The 25838-nt window shown below is 40.6% G+C and overlaps 1 protein-coding gene across 1 annotated transcript; it reads right to left on the bottom strand.

The window, feature by feature from the left end:
- Positions 1-1591: 1591 nt before the first annotated feature.
- RPL38 (ribosomal protein L38) lies at positions 1592-22878 on the bottom strand. Its single transcript, XM_044085132.1, has 5 exons — positions 21964-22878; positions 21721-21751; positions 7176-7236; positions 3839-3961; positions 1592-1664 (listed from the first exon to the last, which is right to left on the bottom strand). Exons 2-5 carry the CDS (start codon positions 21721-21723, stop codon positions 1639-1641), a joined length of 213 nt encoding a protein of 70 aa, XP_043941067.1. The 5' UTR covers positions 21724-21751; positions 21964-22878; the 3' UTR covers positions 1592-1638.
- Positions 22879-25838: the final 2960 nt, after the last annotated feature.

Below are 25838 nucleotides of genomic sequence, written 5' to 3'. Positions count from 1 at the left end.
GCTGTGGACAAGGGTAAGGTGGTCCACACAGCCTATCTGGACCTCGCCAAGGCCTTCGACACCACCCACCACTCTAAAATCATAGATAAACTTACTAAGCTGGGTATAAATCCCTACATCACTCGATGGGTTGCCAACTGACTTACTGACTGAACCCAAACTGTAAAAGTAGCAGACTCCAAATCCATCTCCAGACAAGTGGAGCACCTCAGGGTTCAGTCCTGGGACCACTCTCATTTGGCATCTACTTCTCTGAAGTACAGGCCAACACTAAGGGACTCTGGCTAACAAAGTTCGCAGATTACTGCAAACTGGAGCCATTATATTAAATCCCCAGATGATGTGGATATTCTACAAAAGGGTCTTACAGAAACAGATGCCTGGTGCCAGAGCCATGGGCTCAAGCTTAATGCCAAGAAATGTACAGTTATCCCCTTTGGAAAAAAACATGTACCCATGAATTACCACATAGGTGGCAGTACACTAAACATCGAAAGTGCGATGAGAGACTTATACAAAGGGGGACAGTGGTCTCACTTTCGATAACCACATCGCCACAAGTCAGGAAATCCTTCTATGTGGCACACCTCATCACTAAGGGCTTTTCATCCAGAAAAAAAAAAAAGAGATAAAAATCCCTCAGAGCCACATGCTCCAGGGATCTAAACCTTGTCATCACAATGAACAAAACATGCTGGAGGGATAGGTTCCTGACCCAGAAACTCCCTATACTCTGAAATGGGCTGCCCATACATGTCAAGCAGAGCGCCTCCTTGGCCCTCTTCAAAAGGAACCTTGATGACTGGATGGGAGATAAGAAATTCACCCCGGGGATCATGTCATGCTAGACAGGAGTCCAGAGAAGTAAATATTGTAGGAAGAAATATCCAGGGAATTGTTATGGCTAGGCTGGTATAGGCCCTAGGGCCAATAGCCTAGTACCAACCTATGAACCATCCACAGGGTTGAATGCACACAAAATGTGGACTTCAACAGATCACTCTTGCTCTGCTCTTGACTGTATGGACTACCTGGCCCAGGGTGTGCTTTTAAAATGGCCAGTAGCTGAAAGTGGAAAAACTTAAAATATACATAAAGACTTTCAAGTTCCGTCTGTTTACAGCCAAACACAGATCTGCCTAACAATTACAACCAAACACAACCATAGTATGAAGGACACAGTTCCTTCATATCAAGATATGAACAGCAGCAACTGATCTCAACATGCAATTTGCCAATTATGTGTCAAGACACCACATGCACAGTGATCTCAGAAATACACACCAGACAGCTGATAAATAATTAAATGACCACTAAACAGGTTGATAGAGAAATGCATGAAATTCTACTAGGAGGATTATTAATCCAAGGAGACAGATTCCACAGGTCAGGTAAGGCCATCAGTCATCTGTTTAGATAAAATATTTACAGATACCTTTTACACTGCATCACCATCTTCAACTCTAGCAGCTCAACAGCTTTGAGTTTTTAATACTTGCATATTTCTACTCTAACCTGTGACCAAAATGTAATGTATTTTAACTACTTCAGCATCAGTAATACAACAGGACACAATTTTGACAGAGCAATATTGTTTTTACATATTTTATTATACTTTTATTTCTGTACACATCAGGATTACTTCAGGTCTTTCACAGCCAAACCTAAGGAGGGGGGGGGGAGAACAAATAAATACATTAATAAAATGCAAATTTTGAAGAGACCAACATAGCAAAATGAGCAATACACAACATACGAATACCCTCACATAACACTTTCAAGGTGGTCATACAACACTGACTTGTCCTTGCTCAAATGGCTGCATCTCCAAGATGCAAGGACATTCTCATGAAGTTTTGAGAGAGAATTATATCAAGACAATTACCTACAAAAGATCTAAGCTTCTAGCTTTTAAGACAAGGAGCAAAAGCAATTGCATTTTTAAGAAAAAATATACATCAACTGCCATTTTATGCCACAAACGAGCACAGAAATGTGCTGGCCATTCTAAATACAAACCCCACAAACATTCTTTTTAGAATTGGCAGTGGAAGTCACTCCCATGTGATATAATTTTGTACACAAGTGTATGTCACACCACAGGACAAAGTGTAATTTATGGTTGCACATTTTTATATACTTTAGAAAACCTTATTTTGATAATCGGCTTTATGAGCTAAAATGCACAGAGACAGGGTCTCAAATAGTTGGAAGGCAGTCTACACTACTTTTAAAGCAAGTCACTTTCTGAATCAATACACACCAAAGTAATGACTGGCATTTACTGAATATTCCAACTGTTAAATCCACAAACCCTGCCAACACTGTGTAACCAATAAAAAACACCGATTACACAGTGAAGGAAATAGTTTGGGTAAATAAAAGTCATGGACTGCATCTCCTCAATCATATCTCAAGTGCAAATGCTGTGCAATAGGCATATATTAACAGACTAATGAAAAGCATTTGAACAGAATAAATTAACCCGTTTTGTCTTTTCTCTAACAAGAGACTTTCCAAGCATATATCCGCATTACTCAAACATACCAATTTTTCTCCCATTCACACCCACCCCAGGGGGTCTACTGAAAAGTGCAATAAGCAAAATTCTGACCTGCATAATTCTGTCAGATCTAAGAATGTTGATTTCTGGGCACTTAAAGGGTGATAAGCCACAGCTGCACAACTCTTCACATTTCTGTTTTGCCAAACAGTGAAGCATACTCGGGGGGGTACATAACACTTGTCAATGTAATCTTCAAACCAAGTACTTTGTTGCCCAATTAGCTATACAACCACAATGAGACGCTTTCAAGGTTACTTACTGCTTTGAAAACAATTACTTGACCACTCCCTGTTTAGACAGAGCACGTCAGCAGAGGGGTTTGGCACAAAACATTTGTCATTACTTCATTTACTATTCCCCACATGAAAATGAACTGCAATACACACTGGGCTACATAATCCCATCCTTAAACTAATTTCAAATGTCAAGTACTGTAGAATTATAGCAAAATACGTTTAAACAGCAATTCTAACTCCACCCATGTGAGGCTACCAACAACCAAATGTATTTAAAATATAAAAAAAGTGTACACATCTTTTAATTTCTGGGCATTTGTCCCAAGAAAGAAATGTACATAGGACTTATGCAGATGGGATTACCAGTGAAATTCAACTTAACAGTTACTGGCATTTGGCTATGAAGCTACTTAACTTTAAACCCAGCTTTACTGCAGATATATGAACAAACATATCCCAAACCATAAAAAAGTACACAAAAACTGGGTACACTACATAGAAACAACACTATTGCCTAATTCCATACGATCTGAACTCTGCTCTCTGCTTTGCCAATATTCACTATCCTAAGAAAATCTGAGCTAGCAAAACGAGCCACGTTACAACAAAATTGCCAGATTTGCCACAACTCACCTTTTATACCACATCACTGTACGGCACTCAAGCAACTCAACTGGTTCAATTTTTTTCACCTCCTACTATATAACCAACTAGCCATGGCACAGAAAATCTACCTGCCAGATATTATACCAGCCCTGAAAAACCTACTATAGCCATACTCCAAAGCAAGACTATACACGAGTGGTTTTGATTTTACCAGCTGACTATAAAAGTTTGTATACTGTTTGAAGGCATCTGTCTAACAAATGTACCTTTATATACTATTATTCTGTTTTTCACCCGTTATGTATTATACATTATACAGAACGTAAAAAATGTTTAACTATGCATGTTTCATGTGGAGCTTCTCTCCCTGGGCCTTCGCTGAAGGACCTGTGCCCAGTCAGACCTTCCAGGCAAACAAAAGTAAACTCACCTGGAGGTAAAGACTGCTTCAGTTTCTCAGCCTTTTCCTTGTCTGTAATAACCAGTGTGTACAGGAATCTACTGCAACGCACTTTGAATTTGACGTTGTCTTTGTTCTTCTTAATCTTAACAGCTACAAGAAAAACAAATAAATAAAACTTTACACATATAAAATACACCACAGCCACTGTTCATAGATTAGTACTAGGCAAACTGCTAGTGGGACATTAAGCATAGCAAATTAACCTGTGCAAGAATCAAACCCTGCAGCCTGTGTCTAAGGCAAAATATATCTTACCCATTATGCCAACCTTGCACTTTAGTCAGATATTTGCTGGATGCAGTGAAAGACCGCAACAGAACACCTTAAGCCAGAAGGAGGGAAAAAAAAAAAAAAATCTTCCAAGAGAAGAAGCACACCCAGGATATGCAAGAGATCTACCAGAGCTGGACTGGAGGACAGCCTTGTATGCCAGGCACAGATCACCTTTCAGTAGCCTGTAGGAGAGGGAGTACAGAGACAGGGTCTTAAGACGATCTACACAACACAGGGTATTCCTACCTTAGAGTAACCTTGTGCGGAACCCAAGGGTGCTCCAACTGTTGCAACTGCCTAGTTAGATATGCCAAAGGGGTCACTGTACTTGGTGGGTCTGATAGAGAGCAGAGCGGTACTATAACTTCCTTGGACCTAAATGCCATATCCATGCTTATGAGTTCGGCAAAAAATAATGATTTTCTTATTTTCTTACTATCTTTGCTACATGATGGTCGAAGACTAGATTATTGCCTACATATTTTTTCTTAACTATCATGTCATCTCTTACAGGTTCACAGACAAGTACTAAATTAAAATGGCCCAAAAGAGCAGCTAAGCATAGCCAATTTCACTTTCAAAGGTGAAAATCTACCCCACAGACAAAAGGTACTGGGTTTTAACACCAATATAAAACAGTCCCCAACCATGGGGCAATTAGCCTGGGTGCAGAATTTCTCCAGAGAGCAATATAATGCATTTTTTTGCACCGAGTTTTAAAATCGGTGTCTTTGACACCAGTCAGTTGTTTGTATTGGACCTTATTTGAGCATACCACCAGTGAGACAGAAAAAACATAAAACCAAAGGCAAGAGTAGGTAACTGGTGTGCCAAGTCCAACACTAAGTACAGAAGTGGCAGTATTAAATAGGACAAAAGCTATGAGGAACTGAAAGAATTCCACCAGCTTTCCCTGGGATTGCGTTTCTGCATCTCCCTTGTCACATTTAAGCCATGGTGGTGCAGCGGTAGCATTGCTGCCTCACAGCAAGAGGTTCTCCTGTTAGATTCTCGGATGGAGCGCCTTCGGTGTGTAGTCTGCATGCCCTCCCCGCGGTCAAGTGGCTTTAAAAAAGACATGCGTAGAATGGACGTGCCTGCGTTGAAGGTCGGGCGTCTAGCTGGCACCTCTGCACCCATAAAAAAACTCTACTGCAATCATTAGCGGACCGAAGTTCTGCTGTGGCGACCAATAACTGGGAAACGCCGAAAGAAAACCAAAAACATCTCCCTGGTCACATTTGCAAATATTACTAGTAAAGATGTGTAGGCCTAGTTCTGGACATTGCTCTCAGAAAGAGTACACCACCAAACACTTAATCAATACTATGAAGAGAACATAAGGGAAGGGGGGCACAACAAACCCCACAGTTGGCTGATAAAGCAACAGGGACTTAACAGTAAGGATGAACAGCCACAGACAACTGTACAAATCTGTAGTATAAAAACTAGGCACTACTGGGCAACAGAAATATTGGGAGTTATAGCAACTACACAAATTAAGACAAAAGCAGGTGGTGGTCCCCTGCTACTAAAAAGCAATGGATTAGGCAACAGCTCTACTCAATTCTGCTGCCTTTCAAAGGAGAAAGCACTAAATGACCAAGAAGATGCGCAAGCTTAAACAACGTTGAGAGGGCAAGGTGGAGGATCGGGAAGTGTACAAAGACAGGCATGTGGAAATGTTTCTGCTCACTAAGAATGAGACATGACATACAAGACAAATGCACAAGAAATTTAAAAACAAAGCAAAAACAAAAAAAAAAACAAACAAATCGGGCTCAACTACTAAAGAAGAAGCAATCTACAAATTGGGGAAACCACCACTGAAAAATGATAACAGAAGAAAAAAAAAAAAGCTGCAAGACGGAGATAGGTGGTGGAGGATGGGCCTAGCAGTGCAGCGGTCATCAAAATGCAACTTTGTTTTTAGATTCTTCAGAACAATTTATGGCGAAAGCAAATTTAAACTAAAACCCATTCTAGCTTAACAATTATTGGGCAATTTTGGGGAACACTAGATCCTCCCAGACAACAGATGCATTAAAAAAAAATTAATCTTCCTCAATAACTATGCTATAAGTTTCCAATTCGAGATACAAGGATAGCAGGTCGTACCAAAAATCACAGTCTTGAAAATGAACACTGCAATTTTAAGATCAAATGCTTAATGTCTAAACACCTTAAAAACACAACCCCCCCCCCAATCAGCGTGAACCCAGGAACAAGTGCCAACATCGGTCTTATGCCACATCCCCAGTCCAGGGGGTCAGTTTGTTTTGGTCTCCATATTATGATTTTCAAGACTCTGACCTTCAATATTATAACAGAAAACTGGTACTACATTAACGGAGGTAGTATTTTCACACTTATGCTGATAGGTGGCTAGCCATGTCACAGTTCTTCCACACTCCCTACAAGCACACACACACCCATAGCCAATTTATAGTGCCTAATCCACCCACTGAATGTCTTGGGAATGTGGGAAGAAACTGGTGCACACCACCACCCACCTAAACACACGGAGGAGGTATACAGACCCCACATAGAGGGCACCCCAGCAGAAAATCAAACTGGGGGACCTCTTGTTGCGAGGCAAGACCACCGCTGCACAGGGTGAAACAGAAATAAAACAATAATCCTAAACAGTAGCAAACGGCTCTCCTCCTTGGGCTCATCACTTGCAGAGGTCTCGGTCTCTCATAAGTTAATTTGCCAACAGGTTTACATTGGTAGAAGTTCTCAGTGATGTGTGTGGGTTCAATTTGTGCTAGAGAATCCACATAGTTGGCATCACATGACCTAAAGCAACTTTCATCTAAACACATGCAAAGAATACTCAGAAGGAATACTAAAAGCATAACTCAGGTGAAGGGAGAAAAACCCTCACTCTTGCTGGTTAAACAATTATACTGTATTTCGTATTAGCTGGGATACACGGAATGTTAAGAAATGTAAACACTTAAATTTACACGACTCGGTAATGCACAAACTGCAAAGTTCTATTAGCTACACGTAGAGAAAAACTTACATTTGGCATCTTTCCTCCTGGCTGTTAACAGGAAGTCTTTGATCTCTTCAATTTTGCGAGGCTGCAAGGAAACAAACATAAGAAATACAGAAAAACACAAACTTCTTTAATATAAAATTAAAATGTTAACTAAGCTTACCGAACACAAGCCAAACTTCTACAACTCAAAAATAGCTTCTACAATTCCACTACTTTACATCACTACCACACATGGCAAATCAATAGTCAGCTACAATTACAAGTTTATGGAGCAACAATTCTGCACTAGAGGTGAGCAAATTATACCATCCACCTACTGGCCAGGTAGCTTTTTTTGCAGTCTTCAAGCTCAAAAAGACAAAAATATCATCTCATCACCTTAGGACACGGAAATACACTTGTTTTTGTGTGCAATCAAATACCTCCTTCACAACTGCAGACTGGCTATGTGGCAGTACTGCAAGAGAGAAAAGGAGATAACCAGCTACTTACTTCATCTGTGACAGCAAGTAATGCACCAACTACACTGCAATCAAACGATTCTATGCAATTACACAAAAGGATGGTCCCTTACCGAGTCCAATAAGAAGGAGCAATTTCTCATGTAATTCTGTCACCAAATGACTCCGATTAAACAATTAGCCTACTAGAAACCACAGAAATAAAATTTCAAGATAAGTTTCAAAGATTAAGATATGTTAAAACAGCAGGCCTCCTGATCCTGACAATTATCCACCCCTCACTCTGCATACAATTGGACAAGTGTATTTTTCTGTTCCATCCAACAGCCATGGCTAAAATTTGCACCGCCTCACATCTTTTCATCCTGCCAACATGAAAGCAATTATCTCATACAAACTGAGCTGAAGAGTTTTAACAGCAGTAGCTCAGCATGAGTGCTGTCAAAGACAAAGCCTTTAGCTAGTCTCCCTTGTCAGAGTGGTTGGATTCCTTCAAAAACTATTATTCAGGTGGACACTAGAAAATACTTGCAATCAGGAGTGCTTAAGTAAAGCTGCTAATGTAGGCATAGGCTTCTGGGCAGGGGGCTGGCCTGGAATCTTTATATAGTATAAGGGAGCACTTTTTAATATCTACACAACAAAGGTGTGCTCTTTCCAGTTAGCTCTACTTATGAAGACTCCTCCCCAGCAACAGTGAGCAAACAGAGCAGAAATGTATGAGCAGTGCAATAAGCTTTCACACTTCCTTCCTGAATTCACTTCACATACCAGCACAATGCCTACAACCTCACTTTTCTTAACTCTCAGATGCATGACTGCCCTATGCAGCAACATCAACCACACCATCCTTAATTAGTCCTCCTCAGAGAACTCCCTTATCCCCTCAGACTTCTGAGCCTCTCCAATGGAGCATTTCCCTTAGTCTGAAAATTTCAATCTACAGCATCAGTCTCTCAAAAATACACAGTATAGAGATGAAGGTATCACTAATATATTTACAGGGAAAGACAACAGTATTGCCAAGTCGACATCCCTACAAAAGGGAATTAAAACAACTTGTACAGCACAATGCCAGGGCACTTCTATGGGCTAGGCTTGTAAAGGCCCCAGGACCATTAGCCTAGTACACACCTATGAACCTATAGGGAAAATATTTTAGAGCCCGCTAGCATGGCGGCATTCCATCGTTTTCTACATGATTTTGAGTAGTGCACCTCCAGCAAGCATTCCCATTCTATCTAGGAGCAACCACACATCTTATCCAGACAAAGTGTTACCTCTGTACTACCCTGGTCAGATCATGCAAAAAATGGTGACCAGTACAGCTCTACTATTTAATACTGGTGCTTTAAGTGTTTTACCTGCTTCCTAGTGGAGCCCTTTTCTTAAAAAAAGTGCAAGAGCCCCCCAGTTTTAAACAACGCTCTACCCATTTCCTTTAATTAGCACATTTGTTGGAGAAATGGGTATATCATGAATTTTACTGTAAATCCCTTCAGTAAAGTTCAAACTAAAACATGCAGAAGCTAAAGTATTTAAGCTTTGACCCAACTCGAGTGTACAGCAGAAAGGGGGACCACCTTGGCTGTGGAGTCACCACTGCCTTTGCAAATCTGACAATAGAAGCATGACTGCCGCTAGCAATTTTCTCGACAAAAGCAGAACAGAATGCAGAAGATTCAGTCCATTTCCCCAGACCACACCATCTTTAAAATTGACCAATTTCCCTCTACTATTAAAACCCTCCCTGCCTCCCTCCACTATTAAAACCCCCCCCGCCTCCCTCCACTATTAAAACCCCCCCTGCCTCCCTCCACTATTAAACCCCCCCCCCTGCCTCCCTCCACTATTAACCCCCCCCTGCCCCCCCCCACTATTAAATCCCCCCTGCCCCCTCCACTATTAAAACCCTACTCCCTCTCTAGACTATTTAAATCCTACTCTCACTAGGTCCTTTCCATAATCTTAATATATTACCATTTACATTGTGCAACGATATGTTTTTTCCTGTGCAATGTCTATTCCTGTGCATTCAATGTCAGTCTACATTTCATATTTACTTGCATCAATACTGTGCAAAAATTTTCTGCACAGCCTGTCCTGATACACTGTTACCATAACACAGCAAAACCACAAGCCACATCTTTTTCAATGCACTTTTAACTACTTGGCATCAAATCAAGGGGAAGGCCATACCTAGCTACATTCAAGCCTGAAAGCACCGAACACTTTATTCAGTTCTTTCATCTGTAATTATTCAGCACAAGCTTTCTGGCTTATTATGCCATCCTTCTGACAAATGAACAGCCAAAAAAGTAGGAGATACTACTGCATGAACACTGGTTTAAGCATAATGTAGGAATATAGAATCACTCTTACCTAAATGTAGTTGCGTCACAGATTTCTCGACTAAAGTTGTGGCACAGCATGTTACCCAGTCACTCCCCCCCCAAAAAAAAGGATACATTTTGGAGATTTATGAAGATCCTGTTGAACACAAAGATGCTAAATGGATAGAAGTTAAAGATTCAGGATATGAAATGGGATGAAGTAACTGCTAGAAAGATTGAAACAAAATTAAGCAGTGCCTCCAACTGAAAACCCCAGGCCCAGACAGTACCTAGAACAGACACCAACCTAGCCAACAGGAAAAACAATACTCCTACCAACAGTGAACCTGCAAAACCATCCTAAAAATTATAGGCCAATAACTTGCGAAAGATGTATAAACTACACAATGGAATTGATGCCAACAGAATTTACAGTAATTTAGAGGAAAACTCTATGGCAGTAGAACGAAGACAATAAAAGAAAGTCATAGAAACAAAGGATCATTTGTTGTTAAAGTCATACTGAGCTGCAAAAAAGGGAAAGTATAGCATGGATTGACTACAAAAAAAAGCATCAGATAGCTTGTATCCATGAACGTGTGAAAAGAGTATGTACAAGATGCACCCTACACTGATTGCAGTGACCATGAAAGTGGCAGACCACTCTGCAATTAAGCCAGGATAGGACAAATTAATAGTCTAGGGATAAAAATTCAACAGGGGATATTCCAGGGTGAATCCTAGTCACCGAGGCTATTCTGTCTTGCCCTTAACTCAAAACTACTAACAGCTTCACCCATGATCTATAATTTGGCTCCTAGAAAAAGTGTGAAGACATATCTTCTGTTTCTCAATGATTTAAAATTATACAGCTCATCAGATGAGGAACTGAATGCACAACTGCATATTGTCAAAACTTTCAGATGACAAGAATGCCATCTAGCCTTGATAAATGTGCAAAAGCAGCCTTTAAAGCAGCAAAACTGCAGCACCAAGAATTTTGGGACAAGAATGCGATATAAAAACTCTAGCAAGAGGGAGTGTATAAATATTAGGGAATTGATGAAGGATCAACAATAAAACAAAATGTGAATTAAACTTAAAGAATACTTTAGAAGACAAAAATTAATCCTGAAAATAGCATGGACTTCCAGCAAGCTATAAACCAAAACTTGTTAGGGACAGAAGAGCAAATTGGAGTGACTGACTGTCCCCAAAGGGTGTTGGGGAAACCAAAGGATGCTCAAAATGACTTGTATAATCCTGGTATGCACTGTATATTCCTAATTCCGAAGTATGGGCCTCCTTGAAATTGATTACATATATTGATCTGCAATCATTGAACTGTACACATCTGACTTCACAAAACCCAAATGTAGTGACCGTTTTGAAACATGGAAGAGAATAAATCTAAGATGCTTCTGCTAGACTAAGCAACAGAGTTATATCAGCATCAAGCAAGAACGGAAATCAAACCAAAAGTAGACAAAACAAAAAAAAAATCAGGCAATCGAATATGCCAAAAATAAAAGTGAAGGACCAAACAAGAAGGCAAGAAATATGGAAAATGCATAAAATATAGTTGCAAGTAAGGACAACTTCTCATTTTGATCAGGAGCGAACGCAGGAATGGTTGAGGAGAGTGGAATTCAAACCAAGATATGAAAGGTTAATAATTGGTGGCCCAAGATAGTGGGCTATGTATATGTTGGTTTACAAAGTCCATTGAACATGTGGGAGAAACAGATAAATGTAGATTTTGTAAAACAGAACTGGAACAGTGTGGCAAGACAGTTGCCCTGGAGATTGTGCAAACATTATGTGTTGCCCTGGAGATTGTGCAAACATTATGTGTCTGAAGAGGCTGAAAACACACTGGAAACGAGCCACAAATAAGTTATGAAGTCTACATCACATGAAATCACACATTACCAACAGTTCAAGAGAGAGATGCTAGAAAACCACACAGTGGACCACAAAAAGACAAAACGTTGACCTTGCCACACTGACTACAGCGTCTTGCGTACACAGAGATACAGTCATAAAATATCAGGATTTGCAGGCAGAAAACTGCCATGTGGAATGATACCCAGACAGTTGCAACAGTAGCAGGAGCAATGGGTCTTCTAAAAAGAATCTACAAATCGTATTTAGATATCATGTAGCCGACATCAATCTCATGAACTTTAAATCATACACTGACTTAGAAATTGGGTCCATTCGCGTGTCATGGTATTAGAAACCCAATTTGCAGAAATTAAAATCAGGAAAACAGAATCACTCTTACCTAGAAGACCACGCAGTAAGTCACTTTCTGACTAAAATCATGGCACACCACGTTACCCAGCCATTAGTCACAATCAAGATAGGGACCTGCATTTTGTCTGCAACTTAAAATGAGCCATGCTGGACAGACAGGACATGTATCCCAGAGACTGCCCTTCCTATGGAACAGGTTTCACGGCCATGTGAAGCAGAATCAGTCTCTTATCCAATTTAAGCCCAACCTACACAAGTGCATGGGGAACAGGAAATTTACACCAGGCCTGGCACTCACTTCGTCTAACAGGGATGGCTTATAAAAATGTCTGGCTCTCAATGTCCTACCTGGATACAGGACATAATTCGAGACTTTGCTCGGCTTAGAATGTCCCCACTGGGTCATTAGTGTAGTAACAATTTAAGAACCCCACCACACCTGTATGAGAGATTTCACTTTCATGCAATATACAGCACAGCAGGTATACTGACTATCCCAAACACAAAATTCTGGACTAAGTTTCGAATGACTAAGGACCACAACTAAATTCAGCAATAAAACAAGATCATCTGATATCAAATAACTCTCTAATTCTTCCTTAAAAGACGCAGCCGACGCCAGTCGCAAACACAGACGCAGCCGACGCCAGTTGCAAACACACAGACGCAATAGGTATAAAACAGGAAGCTGTAGAACATGCTACAATTCCACACTAGCACCACAGTTAGCACAACAAAATAGCACAACAAAATATCACACCCAAGCTTCCACCCATATTCCTCACAGGAATGTACAATACAGGAAAGTTAACAGGACAAAACCAGAACCATCTGCATTATAAAACCGCCATACAAATAGTCATATCATATCCTAGCACACCAGTCACCCTCTGTCAGTGAAACCCACATGTAATACTTAGATCTGCTGCAGACTCACCATTCAACCAAATACCATACTCATGTGGTATACCCCTCTACAAACTCTGAATCCTGCTAAGACTCAAATTTGCACCCTAGACCCAATAGTGCATACACCTATAACTAATATTGGACCAGGTACTCGCACATTTGGGAGATCAATGCAAATCCCTCCTCCTGTGTCGTGCCCTCTCTGGAAAGATCAGACCATAGTCTCCTTTGAAATAAGAATCAATTTTCTTCAATTTAACATTTTGTTGACCAGGAAAGGCGGACTAGGACACAGTCTATGTTTAGCATAGACTCCGTGAGAAATGCCCAAGACATGTCGTTGGAACATGGGAGGAAACCCACGCGAACACAAGGAGGACGTGCAGACTCTGCACAGAAGGCACCCCAGCCAAGAATTGAACTGTAGAACCTCTCGCTGTAAGGCAACAATGTTAACTGCTGCACCAACAGCCACCCATGCTGCACCAATATGTAAACGCACCAGGCACTAAACAAAAACTACTCCAAGGCAAACTACTGCTTTAACTGGCAACAGGTCAAAATTTCAAGCCCTTCCAAACCCAGATAACAGCCTACGTGGAATTATTCACACAGCCTCTGTACAACAATGTCAGTGACTGTATAGTGGTTGCTGTGCCTACCAGAAGCAAGTTACAATTACCCACCTAGTAGTAAAATCCAGACACAACCAGATGTAGAAAAAAAAAAAAAAAAAAGATAATAGCTAAAATTAGAAGCACAACACAAAAACAAAAAAATTTTCAAACAATACATTACATAGTAGGACTAATCAAGTCCAACAAAGCAAACTTTTGAGGTGAAGATAAGAGTCAAACCCAAGGATAACCATAAATGGAACCTGAAAATACAACAAATCTGGGTGGCAAATTGAGCTCCAACTTTACCCCCCAGGAAATAGAATTCAACTCCAACTATCAACAGGAAGCAAACCTTAGATGCTCTCTAAGGCCAAGAACAGCTTTAATAAGACCTTCAGACACTGGACTCCACCCAGTATGGTTTTGCCAAAGGCAGGTTATGCCTACTGAACCTTGTACACTTCAAGAAGGTTATCAAGGCAATGGATGAGGACAAAATTGTGCATACTGCCTACCGTGACCTAGCTAAGGCATTTGATAAAATGCCCCATCTGGGCATTGTAAAACTCTCAGGAATTAGACAAAGCCGTATACAACTCTATGGGCAACCAGCTGGCTCACAGACAGGACCCAAGAAACTGGGATTGGAGAGGACTTCCAAAAAGAGCAGATAACCAGTGGAGTCCTTCAGGCCTCTTTGCCAGGGCCACTCCTCTTTGGTGTTTATTTTTCAGAAGTCAAAGACCAAATATCAAGGGCCTCTGGCTTACCAGGTTTGCAGTTGGTTGCAAGCTAGGAGCATTCATAGAACCCGTCCACAACATACATCTTATAAGAAGGTCTAACAGACAACTCAATGCCAAGAAACACACACTAGTACCTTTTGGGGAAGCCACCCACCCAGGAAAACTACCTTGTTGCAAAAACATCCTTAAACGCAGGCACAGCAGCCATGGGGTTTGTAAACTTGTACAGATAGTAACCTGGCTATGGACCACCACATAATCAAAGACAGTAAATTTTCTGTCTCCCAACTCATAAGTAAGGGAGGGCATGGCACCTAGCTCCAGGGAAGCCAGTGTGTCACTTTACTCAGCACACATCATATCCGAGTTACCCCCCCCCTGTATGTACCTGACCATACAGACCGCTGAGACGCGACTTGTAGCAGGACTCAAAAGATGCATTGTATGCTAGGCACGAGGCCCCCTTTACATATCCCCAAATTGTAAAATGTCAGAACTACTAGACCCATGGATTTACACTTTGCTTGCCACTTAAAACTGGACACAATTCTCAGAATCCCCATTCTCTGAACAGGCCCCTCATCCATATGAATCAGAGCCCCCCTTAATCCCATTCAAGTGCAACCAGGATCAGTGGAGGAGAAATCAGAAATTTCTACCTGGTCTGACACCTATGCCCAGATGGACAGGGACACTCATTTAAATCATGCCGTAACATACACCCCTTAAGGACAACTGCACCCACAGACTAAAAACATGTTTATTTCATCATGGTTTGGGGTTTCCTACATTTTAACACCACTCTGGGACTTAAGAGCGTTTTAGATATTTTTATATGCAATTTCTGACTGACCACATGGGGTCTGGCATCTTTAAATAATTCTGACTGTTTAGTCTGCCTCCAATTATCCCAGAATGCATTGTCTCCAAAAAAATTGGATCAGATCTGCCAAGTTTTCCCCAAAGCTCTTGTCAGTGAATCGATTTTAAAGGCATTCACTGCTGTGTTATAGTCACCTACCTTTGGTTAAAAGTTTATCCTTTTTCAAGGACTACTTCAAACACAAGCAGTGCAAATGCTACAGAACCGAATTGAAAAGTGCATTTTATTGCTCTTTTTCTTCTTAGAAATGCTAACTTGATCTATTTTGTGAAGGTTGAAATCTAGTTCTTCAAGGCATCTCCCCCTCCCCTTCACATGTACCTTCCCCTAGCTGTCAAATAGCTAAGGGTAATTTGATCCATCATCTGCATGTGATTGACAGCTCACAGCAGGTGACCAGACTAATGTACTGTTTTTTCTTGTCAGCCTTTCCTTCCTTACAGTGGGAGACTGTTGCACTCCTGTCAAATTTATTCCCAGTGCTATGGAGCTCGGTTCTAATCACGGTTTTGCAAAGCATCAAACTCCCATGTATTTTTCCTTCCAGTTTGGTTAAATAGCTAAAGTGATGCACTATAAACACTAAATATTTCAGACTTGCATGACACCCCCATGCCAAAGGGGATCCAGTGTGTCAACCTGGGATGACATGGTTGACAATCCACGTTGCTTCGCAAGAGACTGCTTGCACCTGTCACCCCCCAGACTTTTGAATACTGGCCAAGGCTCTTGCTGCCCCCACAATGCCCTCTTAAGCAAGGCTCAAAAGTCAAACCCACCTCCATAAACAGCACAACTAACAAAAAACTCAAGGGTTATGCTACTCAGCACCAGGAGTTTAAATCTCAAACTGCACGCACTAGAAGCACTCCTCAGTATGGAGAATGTCGACATCTGTGCAGTAACTGAAACCTGGTTCAAGGCTGCAGAGAGCACCCCAGCACTACCGGGCTACAACTCATACCAGACGTTTCGGCTACAGAACACGGACCGAAACACAAGGGGTGTATCCCATATTCATCAAGGATACCTACACCTCCAGGTTAGTGGCGCACCATACCACCTCCGAGATCATCCATGTGCAACTAACATCGGGCAAATCTGCAATGCAAATTGTGGCCTGCTACAGATTACCCTCCATGACCCAGGACCACCACTCCACCTTTCTGGAGACATTGGAAAACATGAAAGTCCTACCAAACACCCAGATATCGGGAGATTTCAAATACCCTACCATTCACTGGGAAAACTACTCTAGTATAAATTCTCAGGCCCAGCGCTTCCTGGAATTCATCAACTCAAATGCCCTGGATCAGCCAGTAAACTCCCCTACCAGAGGTGAAAACATATTGGACCTGGTAATCACCAACATGGGCAACACCAGAGGTCAACCAGTCACTGGTTAGATCAGACCATAAACTAATCACTCTGGATGTCCACACCCCCCCCCCCCCCAACTAAGGAAACCACAGTACCTTTCTAAAGCAAACTTCACCTTAAAGACAGAGAGGTGGGTAAGTTTCACATCCCCCACACTAAAAGAAAACGCTGCCCAAGATGCAGAAACCTTTACAAATGCACTCTGAGCACCTACAAGGATGCATGGATCATGCCATCCCTAGCAAAACCAAGACTCACTCCTCTAAGAGAAGGAAACCAGTTTGATGGTCGCCTGCAATAAACAGGCTATACAATAGGAGGAAACTAGTTCAGAAAAAAAGCAAATCCCAGAAGGAAAGACATCCCTGATCAGTATCAGTATGAAACTGAGGTCCCTCATGAAATCATCCAAGGCTAACTTCGAAAGAAAAATAGCCAAGGATTCAAAAGAGAACCACAAAGCCTTCTTTAGCTATGTTAAGAATCTCAGTAGCAACTTGCAGATATGCACTGAACTTGTGCAAAATAGCACAAAATATACTGAACCTACTGATATTGCCAACATCCTGGCAGATTCACCTCCCCCTCACCTCCAAAAGGGCCCACAACAATACCGGAAAAAGTGTTCCCAAAAAAAAAAAAAAAAAAAGCACAGGTACAACAGCCCCTTTCAAAAGCCAAACGCCAAAAGCACAGCATTAATGGGACCAGATGGTGTCCCAGGCAGAGTCTTGCACGAACTAACCCCCCCCCCCACCTAAAACACACTGTTCAACCTCATCCTCTCCACAGGCTACATGCCTATATAATGGCGCACAGCAACGGTTATTACTCTCCACAAAGGAGGGACCATAACTGACCCTGGTAAGTATCGCCCCATAAGCCTGACTGAGGCTCGGGAACCTCCAAACACTTGACCCAACCCAGTTCAGCTTTAAGGGCAGATTCATGCCTACTAAACCTGGTTGCCTTCTTCGAGACAGTCATCAAGGCCATAGGCGAGAGAAAGGTGGTTCAGACCTCACAAAGGCTTTCGACACCATTCCCCACTCGGGTATTACAGAAAAACTCACCAGCCTGAACATATAACCCTACATCACGAGATGGGTTGCCAACTGGCTTACAACACGGTAAGAATAGTGGGCTCCAGGTCCGACTAAACCAGTCACAAGTGGTGTCCTGCAAAGCTTGGTCCTGGGACCCCTACTGTTCGGCATATACTTTTCAGAAATACAAGCAAACGCAGGAGGACTATGGCTAACCAAGTTCGCCGATGACTGCAAACTGGGAGCCATAATTGACTCTCCGGCTGACAGACATCCTCCAAAAAGGCCTTACTGAGACTGACACCTGGTGTCAAAGTCATAGCCTCAAGTTAGTCATCCCATTTGGGAAAAACAAACACCCACGAATTCCCACATAGGTGGCAGCTCCCTTAATACAGAAGAGGTAATAAGAGATCTGGGGATGCAGGTAGATGGTAATCTCTCCTTTGACAATGATATTGCCAAAGTAGTTGGGCCACATAGAAGGATTTCCTATCTAATGACTAAAGGGTTCGCATCTAGAAATAAAGAGTTTACAGAGCACTTCAACTTGTCACTCAGACCCATCAGAGAGTACAATGCCCCATTTGGGATGTACCTCACAAGACACTTCCAACAGCTGGAAAGACCACAAAAGTATACGTCCTACGCAGCCCGACTGAAAAAACTCTGGCGGTACTTAGTGGCATATTGCTTACGCGAGGTGATCGCTGCCTGACTTACAAAGCCATGTCCCAACTAAGAATTGGACATGCTCCACCTAAAGAAATCCAAGTCACTGCGAGTCATGTGCTCTAGTAAGCTAAACCTCGCCACAACAAGTAGAACATGCTGGAGAGAGAGAGATTCCAGTCACAGAGACTCCCCGTGCTTTGGAACAAAATCCCAAATTACTTCAGGCAGAACCCATCACTAACACACTTCAAGAGAAACATGGGTAACAGAAAATACACCCCTGGGATCACTTCATTGGCTCTGCTCGACAGAGGATCAGTTAATCAATGGGGCGGCGAAAGCAGACACACTGGCTAGGCTTATAAATGCCCTCTGGCTATGAAACTAAAATTATGGTATTGCATACTTCTTGTAATCTGATGTAGTGTTGTCGAATAATTGTGACAGACCATCTGCTTATATAAAAACATGCAATTAATGTCTATGCATGGTCAATGCAAATTTATGCTCCTAGATCTTGCAGCTGTTTGTGTTTCTGCCTGTTACATAAATCGGTAAGGCTCTTAAAAAAAAGTGAGATTATAATTTGACATTTTTGCTAGGTTAAGAGTGGGCTGGGCAAGGCAGCCTTGACATCACAATGTGGGAGGTCCACTGGCTATTCAGCATGCAAATCAGGCAGGGACTGCATCACTTTGGGGGAGCAGACATCCTGGTAGCTAGAGCAAGAGCCCTGGCAGATGTGACATCATTTCAGAGCCAACTAGAGGTTTTTCAATTTAGTTTTCAAAGTGTAAATAAAACAGTACGGGAAGGTAAAAGCCTAACAGGGAAAACAGTTGAGTGGATTAGTTTTTAAAGTTGCATGGGTGATTTTTCCTGACTGTATCAACAAACAGGGACTAAAGAGATAGCAGGTTGAGCAATCTGCTTTAATATCCCGTTGATGTCCTTTAAAATAACCCCCAAGGCAAAATTATCCCCGGGTTACACTTTGGTTTCATGGTTATGCTTATAAAAGCGTAAGTGGTCATAAACCTAGTACACACACCTATGAAGAGCAGACTTGTTAGTTTAATGCCACAGGAGAGATAAACCTATCCCACCACTCAGCAGGGTCAATGTAGACAAACTAATCCTGGCTAAAATATTAGTCTAATACAAGACATATGTGCACAAGCCAATTTATAAGGTCATTATTTCACCTACATGTCCTGGGAATTTAACAAAAAGCCAGCAAAATTCACACCATCTCATGAAACGCATGCAAACTGAACAAAAAGGCAAAGACAGGAAACAGAAATGAAAAAACAGGCCCTGTGAGGAAGCTATGCCAACTAGCACAATACATACCTCAATGAAGTCAATCTACAAAACTCAAGGAAATGCTAAAATTCTAATAGGCTTCCAAAGACATTCATGTTGTAGCTACAAAAATGTACGAAAAGATTTCACTGCTTTCGTATCCGTTTTACAAGGTCAAAGCCTGTACGCATGAAACGTTTTACTAGAATGTTACAGTATCATTTGTAAGTAGGACAGTTACTCTAGTCATTAAGGCTGCTACAAACTAAACTTTGTTTTGTGCCGTGGCAGAAAGTTTCACAATTTGCTTCAGTAAATCAGTGTCCACAGTATTCACACATGTTCCATCAGAGTCATTCAAAACAGCTTAAAACATCTGTTAGCAAGCAAGCTGTTCCTCTCAAAGCATACATACTGTGCCACTTGCTTACTTGGGTACAAGCAGACTCTCTCCTTTTCAAGGTGATCTACAAGCTGGTTAATAAGTAAACAGGCTCGGTCACAAGCTGGTCAAGTGAGGACAACAGAGACAGAAACCAAGACTAGAAAAGTATACATGTGCAATAAACTAAATCAGCTTCTTAAACCACAAACAACAATTTAAACAATCAAACTTAGCATGGCCTTGTTTTACAAAATGACTTGTTGATTCACCTCACCTCATTACAACAAAGCTCCAAGGGCCAACATACTCATTTCATTAAAAAGGGCACACATATATATATTATTAAAAAAAACGCTAGCGTTGTTTTAAACAATCTTATGACAGATAGCATTCAAGAAACCTACAACCAGTGTTTGGGCTATAGACATTACAGTTATTACAATTTGTGTTTCTACACTGATAACAGAAGCAGAAAGATTAGGGGGATCCACTTACCAGCCTGCCATTTAATGGCAGGCTATACAAAATTATAGGTACCACTGTAGACAGTATTCTCTTAGCATTTCACTTGTACAAACAGTTCTTACTATACTACACATTCTGTAAACTCAAAATAATTGCACCAATACATGCCTATCAAATACATTGCCTGGGGGTGTGCTTACGCCTACCGATATGTGCGTCTGTACAAGTATGCCAGGGTAGTGGCACAGTCCACTTGCTCAGTCAAGAGTGAAATAAACTAAATGTAACATCCCCTAGACAATCAGGACTTCCATCAAGAAGAGAGAAACTACAAAGAAATAAAGGACAGAAGCCACCTTTAGAGACACCACAGCATTGTCTTAACAGAAAAAGAAAGAAAGCAGATAATTATCTACAGACACTTACCCAAAATAAATTCAAATGAAAGACAGAATACGTTATTGCTGCTTTTAACAAGCAGATTAGTCAAGGCACTAGTGTAAAAACTGACTTGACTACGATTTTCACTAAAAAAAGAAAATACAGGTAGTGGCAGCAGATTGACTGTTTTCCCCCCACACTTCATATACTTATAGAAGTGCGGGTTGGAAGTAACTGATGGTTAATATAGCTCAATCACATCCATCAATTACTTCTTCACCACAAAATTACGACTCGAACATCTACATCAATAATCATTGTTTATAACATTGTGAAGTGCAAAGTTCGAAGAATATCAGTACATCTCAGAAAATCTCCAGAGACAAACCTGTACTCACTCCAAAAAGGAACAAACATTCCCTAAAGAATGCAGCGAAACAAATGAAGAGGAATAACTCTTCACACGGCCTTACTACATAACCAGAACTAGGTTGATTTTCCCATCATTTCTGTCTATGGCACTTCAGTTGCGTGTCATTTTTCCCCAATTAAAAACATATGGTATATAGAAATAAAATTTACGTCAAAGACCGAATCAGAAAATATATTCACGGAAAGCAACTAACGCGAGTTCGGCCATTAGAATCAACTCAAAACAAATTCGCGCTTCTACCAGTCCACAAACAACAAAAATTGCACTTATAAATACAACACTTACCATTTCAGCACTTTATCGGCAATTACAGTACCTAGAAAAAAAAACATATACAGTAATACATAAGAATTAGCGAATAAGTATAATAAACTATAACATACAATTCAAAGAAATCCTGCCAATTTTATAACAAACTATTGTTTTGGCATAATTACAATCGATTACAAAAAAATCTAAAATGGTTTCTTAAACGTTTCTTACCGATGCCTCTGGATTAACTTTTTAAGTTTATGAGAAAATACTTACCAACCCACCGCTACAGACATGCAGAAAGAAAAGAGAGATCACTTCCGGGAGCAAGCTCTTTCACCCGCAAAACAACGTAATACGGTGGCTTTGACATATCAAGCATGCTAATGGATGTCTAGTGTCTGACCGCTGTCTTTGACGTTTCGCGAATGTTTTTAGAACCCGGCAAGCGTGTGCTCGATTCTCTTTTTTAAAATGTCCAAAATAAGTCATATTTTTTTTTCAGAAATTAGAGATTCTTCAGGATAAAGTGTAGTTAATAGCTAGCGCAAATGTCCGAGCTTCACTTTATACTCATCCTTGTGGACTTTGAGTAGATTATGTCGCTTCACGTAATATCGAAGCGTTTTAGATACAAAATAAATGTTTTATGCAACTTCTAGAGGAAACCCAAGAAACATTTTTTTCCTCAGATCTTAGGTCATTTGTCATTTTTTGTGTTTGGTTGCAAGATCCCAACACCAAAAGTAGCAGCTTTACTGCGTAAAGAGAAACAAGTACTAATCCTTTTTATGGTTAAGGCAAGCCCCTCTGCACCTCCCACCCCGCTACTTAAAAATACCAACTCCGATATCCCACTACATTGAGGAAGAGGGTACATTCAGTGAGGGCAGATTCAATGGTTTCATAAGTGTTGCTATTTCGGAATATCTTAACTGTTGACAGCCATTTAGGATCCAAAACTGCATGACCTACGAAGCACGCATCTCTCATTCAGGATTTCTCATTCCCCTGACCCGCTACCAGCAGCACTTGTTACACTTGCAGTTCTCATTCTTGATTTCTCAGTCCCCTATCCTGCATCCATCATTTGCTATATTTCAAATAAAACACCATTCCTGTGCTGTCCTTTTGATGAATGCAGTTATTAATATTCATTTCGGCACAGCCAGGAATAACTATTCTGCAGATCCAACAGCCCTCCAGGAATCGTCGGCCTGGAGGCGTGGTTAGGGCGGGATTTGCTAGCTACTGTGCATCCTTCGAGGTACCGTTCTAATACTAAAACCAGTGGCGGCTGGTGACTTCAAATCACAGGGGGGCTGCAGGAGACAGCTGAATGGGTGGGGTCAATGGGAGGGGGTGTGGTCAACCAGAAAGGGGAGGAGCTATGCACAAAACCACAAAAAACTAACTTTAATTAAATACGCTGCCCTGGGTGGCAAACCATCATTATGAAAGTCCAAATCAATACAAAAATAAGTGTAGAAGAATAAAAATATTTCAATGCATTGGCTGCATGACAGCTTACTTAATATCTAGATGGAAACAAAAGGTTGTGAGGCATGAAAAAATAAATTACTTTTTAAATACATTACTGGAATGCCAGTCAAAATCAAGTATAAGAAAAACCAGAAGCACTCAACTCAAACCACTTCTCCTTGCACTGCAGTCCTAATTATAATATATTCAGCTTTATTAAAGTATCAAGTAACATGCTGAAAGTAGAAATCTATGTGATGCCCCCACTTGTAAAAATGTTTCTTATCCAAAAAAGACCTGCTGCCTGACAACTTGTTTCATGGGGAAAACATGATAAAAGTAAAAAATGAAAAGGAAACAAGAAACAAGCTCAAAATACATTGCTTAAAGGATTACTGTACAAGTTATGGACCACACATGATTGGCATTCTGTTTAGTTTACGGGTAAAGTCTGTAGAGATGACTGGAAGTCTCCAACAAGTGTAATGAGCTTTTTAAAATAATGGAATCCTGTCCTTTAATACCCAAGGCTTATACATTATCTAGTCAAGTATTCTCTGCATGGCAACAACAGAAAGGCTTTCAATGTTGGCAATTCTTTAACAGTATGCTTATTAAAGCTTACTTGCATCTTACGATCTCAGACAAGCTTACCTTATGGTCATTAAAGCATTGCTACTTAAAAACACAGAGCAACAGGCACTTTGAGTAATAAGCATAAATCAACAGTACAAAAATATGACAGAAACCAGACCATTCTGCAAAATCAAGGACAGATGAAAAGCCACTGTAGTACTTATGCAGTGTGTCCTCCCCATCCAAGGTAGATACAACTACTCCTTGCCTTGCTTGGACACATCCAGAGTCACTACATGGGGAGTGGGGTGCAACAAGCATGTCACAATTTGAAATCTCTCTGGCTGACTGTGATGGCCCTGACACATTTGTCATACTTCTCAACCTCAAGAGCAAGAAATCTGGACAAAGCCATACACAGAAGTGGGACAAAGGCCCAACAATAAGGACAATTTTTAAATATTGCTCTAATAAACTTAGAAAGATAACAGAATAGGTCTTGCATTAGTATGAATTTTCTGAAGGGTATAAAATCTGAAACTCAAATGTCTGTCATTTTCTAACTTCAGTCTTTAGTGATTTGTCACTAATTTGCCAAAAACACAATTTTATGAAAAATGGACAAAAATGTGATGCAAAAATATAAAATAGACACACAATACAGCTGCTACCTGTCAAAGAAGGGACACTTTAATATTAGTACTGCTACCTTGAGCAGCTGACAAAATATAAAAGAATCTGCATGCATTTCAAGTAATCTATAACTTTGATTATTACAGTTATTTCTTAATTGTAAACCCTCCATGTTTTCTTCCAAAATTGCTATTTTATGGAGGGATTATAAGGGGAAGAGCAACATTTTGAGCCAAAAATTGGGGACAGTTGAGAGGTTGGCTATGCCTAATTCTATAAAGCAATTTATTTGCATGTACCTCTCAACCGGTTAATGCAGTAAATCTAAACAAGGCCAAATATATTGGGGGCACATATAAACAGTACTAAAAATTGCTCTTGTATAAATTGAGACAGTTGATAGAACAGCTCTTACTTTAACATGCATTTTTCTGAAGGTTATGAAGTCTGAAACTTATTGAGTGACTTCTGGCAAATCATTTAGGAATTAAAACTACAAATTTTATGAACAACAAACCAAAAATAAGAAGCAAAAATCTATTCATTCTTTGAAAATCTGGACAGTTGGGAGGTATAGTTCAGCTGGGCCTGTCTGAGTTTGCTGCCCTTCCCCCCCAGACAAAATAATGGTTGAATGGAGCCTCTGCAGCCATTCCAATGAACCATTATACTTGGCTATTTCACTCCATTTACCATAAACACTAATGTGCATACTGCTTTACTTCTATGATGAGTTGGACTTCATTTGAAAGTTTTATTTTGTATTTTACAGCACAAACACTAAGTCATCTGTTAAACAAAGCAATGCAGTCTCACAATGAAAACTTAGCATTAAAACTTCTCTGCCCTTGAAACTCACATTCATTGAAACAGCATTGAAACCCACATTCAAAGAAAATACATTTTGCCAGTGGCAGATAAAGATTAATTTTGGGCTGTTTTGAATCATAGGCTCCTTGCATATGAAACATACATGTGCTCTTTGATACACCTTCCTCATTGTACTAAAATTATATTCCTTGTACACTACAGTACACTTGTTACAGGGTGTTTTAAATTTGTTTTGAACATTTTTCCAGTAAGCAATGAAACAAACCATATGCACCCATAATGGCAAAACTGCCCAGTTGAGAACATTTATCATAAAAAAGTCTACTCAGACTTCCACAGTCCACCATTATTAGTAAATATACACAATTCTACAGTCCACCATTATTAGTAAATATGCACAATTCCACAGTCCACCATTATCAGTAAATATGCACAATTCTACAGTCCACCTTTATCAGTAAATATGCACAATTCTACAGTCCATCATCAGTAAATATGCACAATCTCTGAAGTCAGTCATCTAAATAATTCCACATTAAAGAAATCTGTAACTAATGAAGCGGTTGCTGCTAGCAATCACCTTTATATTTCATGGTTTCATCGAAAAATAAAGTGTCTGTTGCCCCTCA

The sequence above is a fragment of the Protopterus annectens genome, chromosome 10.part0, assembly GCF_019279795.1.
Source record: "Protopterus annectens isolate FY-2018-M chromosome 10.part0, PAN1.0, whole genome shotgun sequence".
Lineage (NCBI taxonomy): Eukaryota > Metazoa > Chordata > Ceratodontiformes > Protopteridae > Protopterus > Protopterus annectens.
Note: the sequence above shows the minus strand (reverse complement) of the source record. Positions and strands in the feature narration are given on the sequence as shown.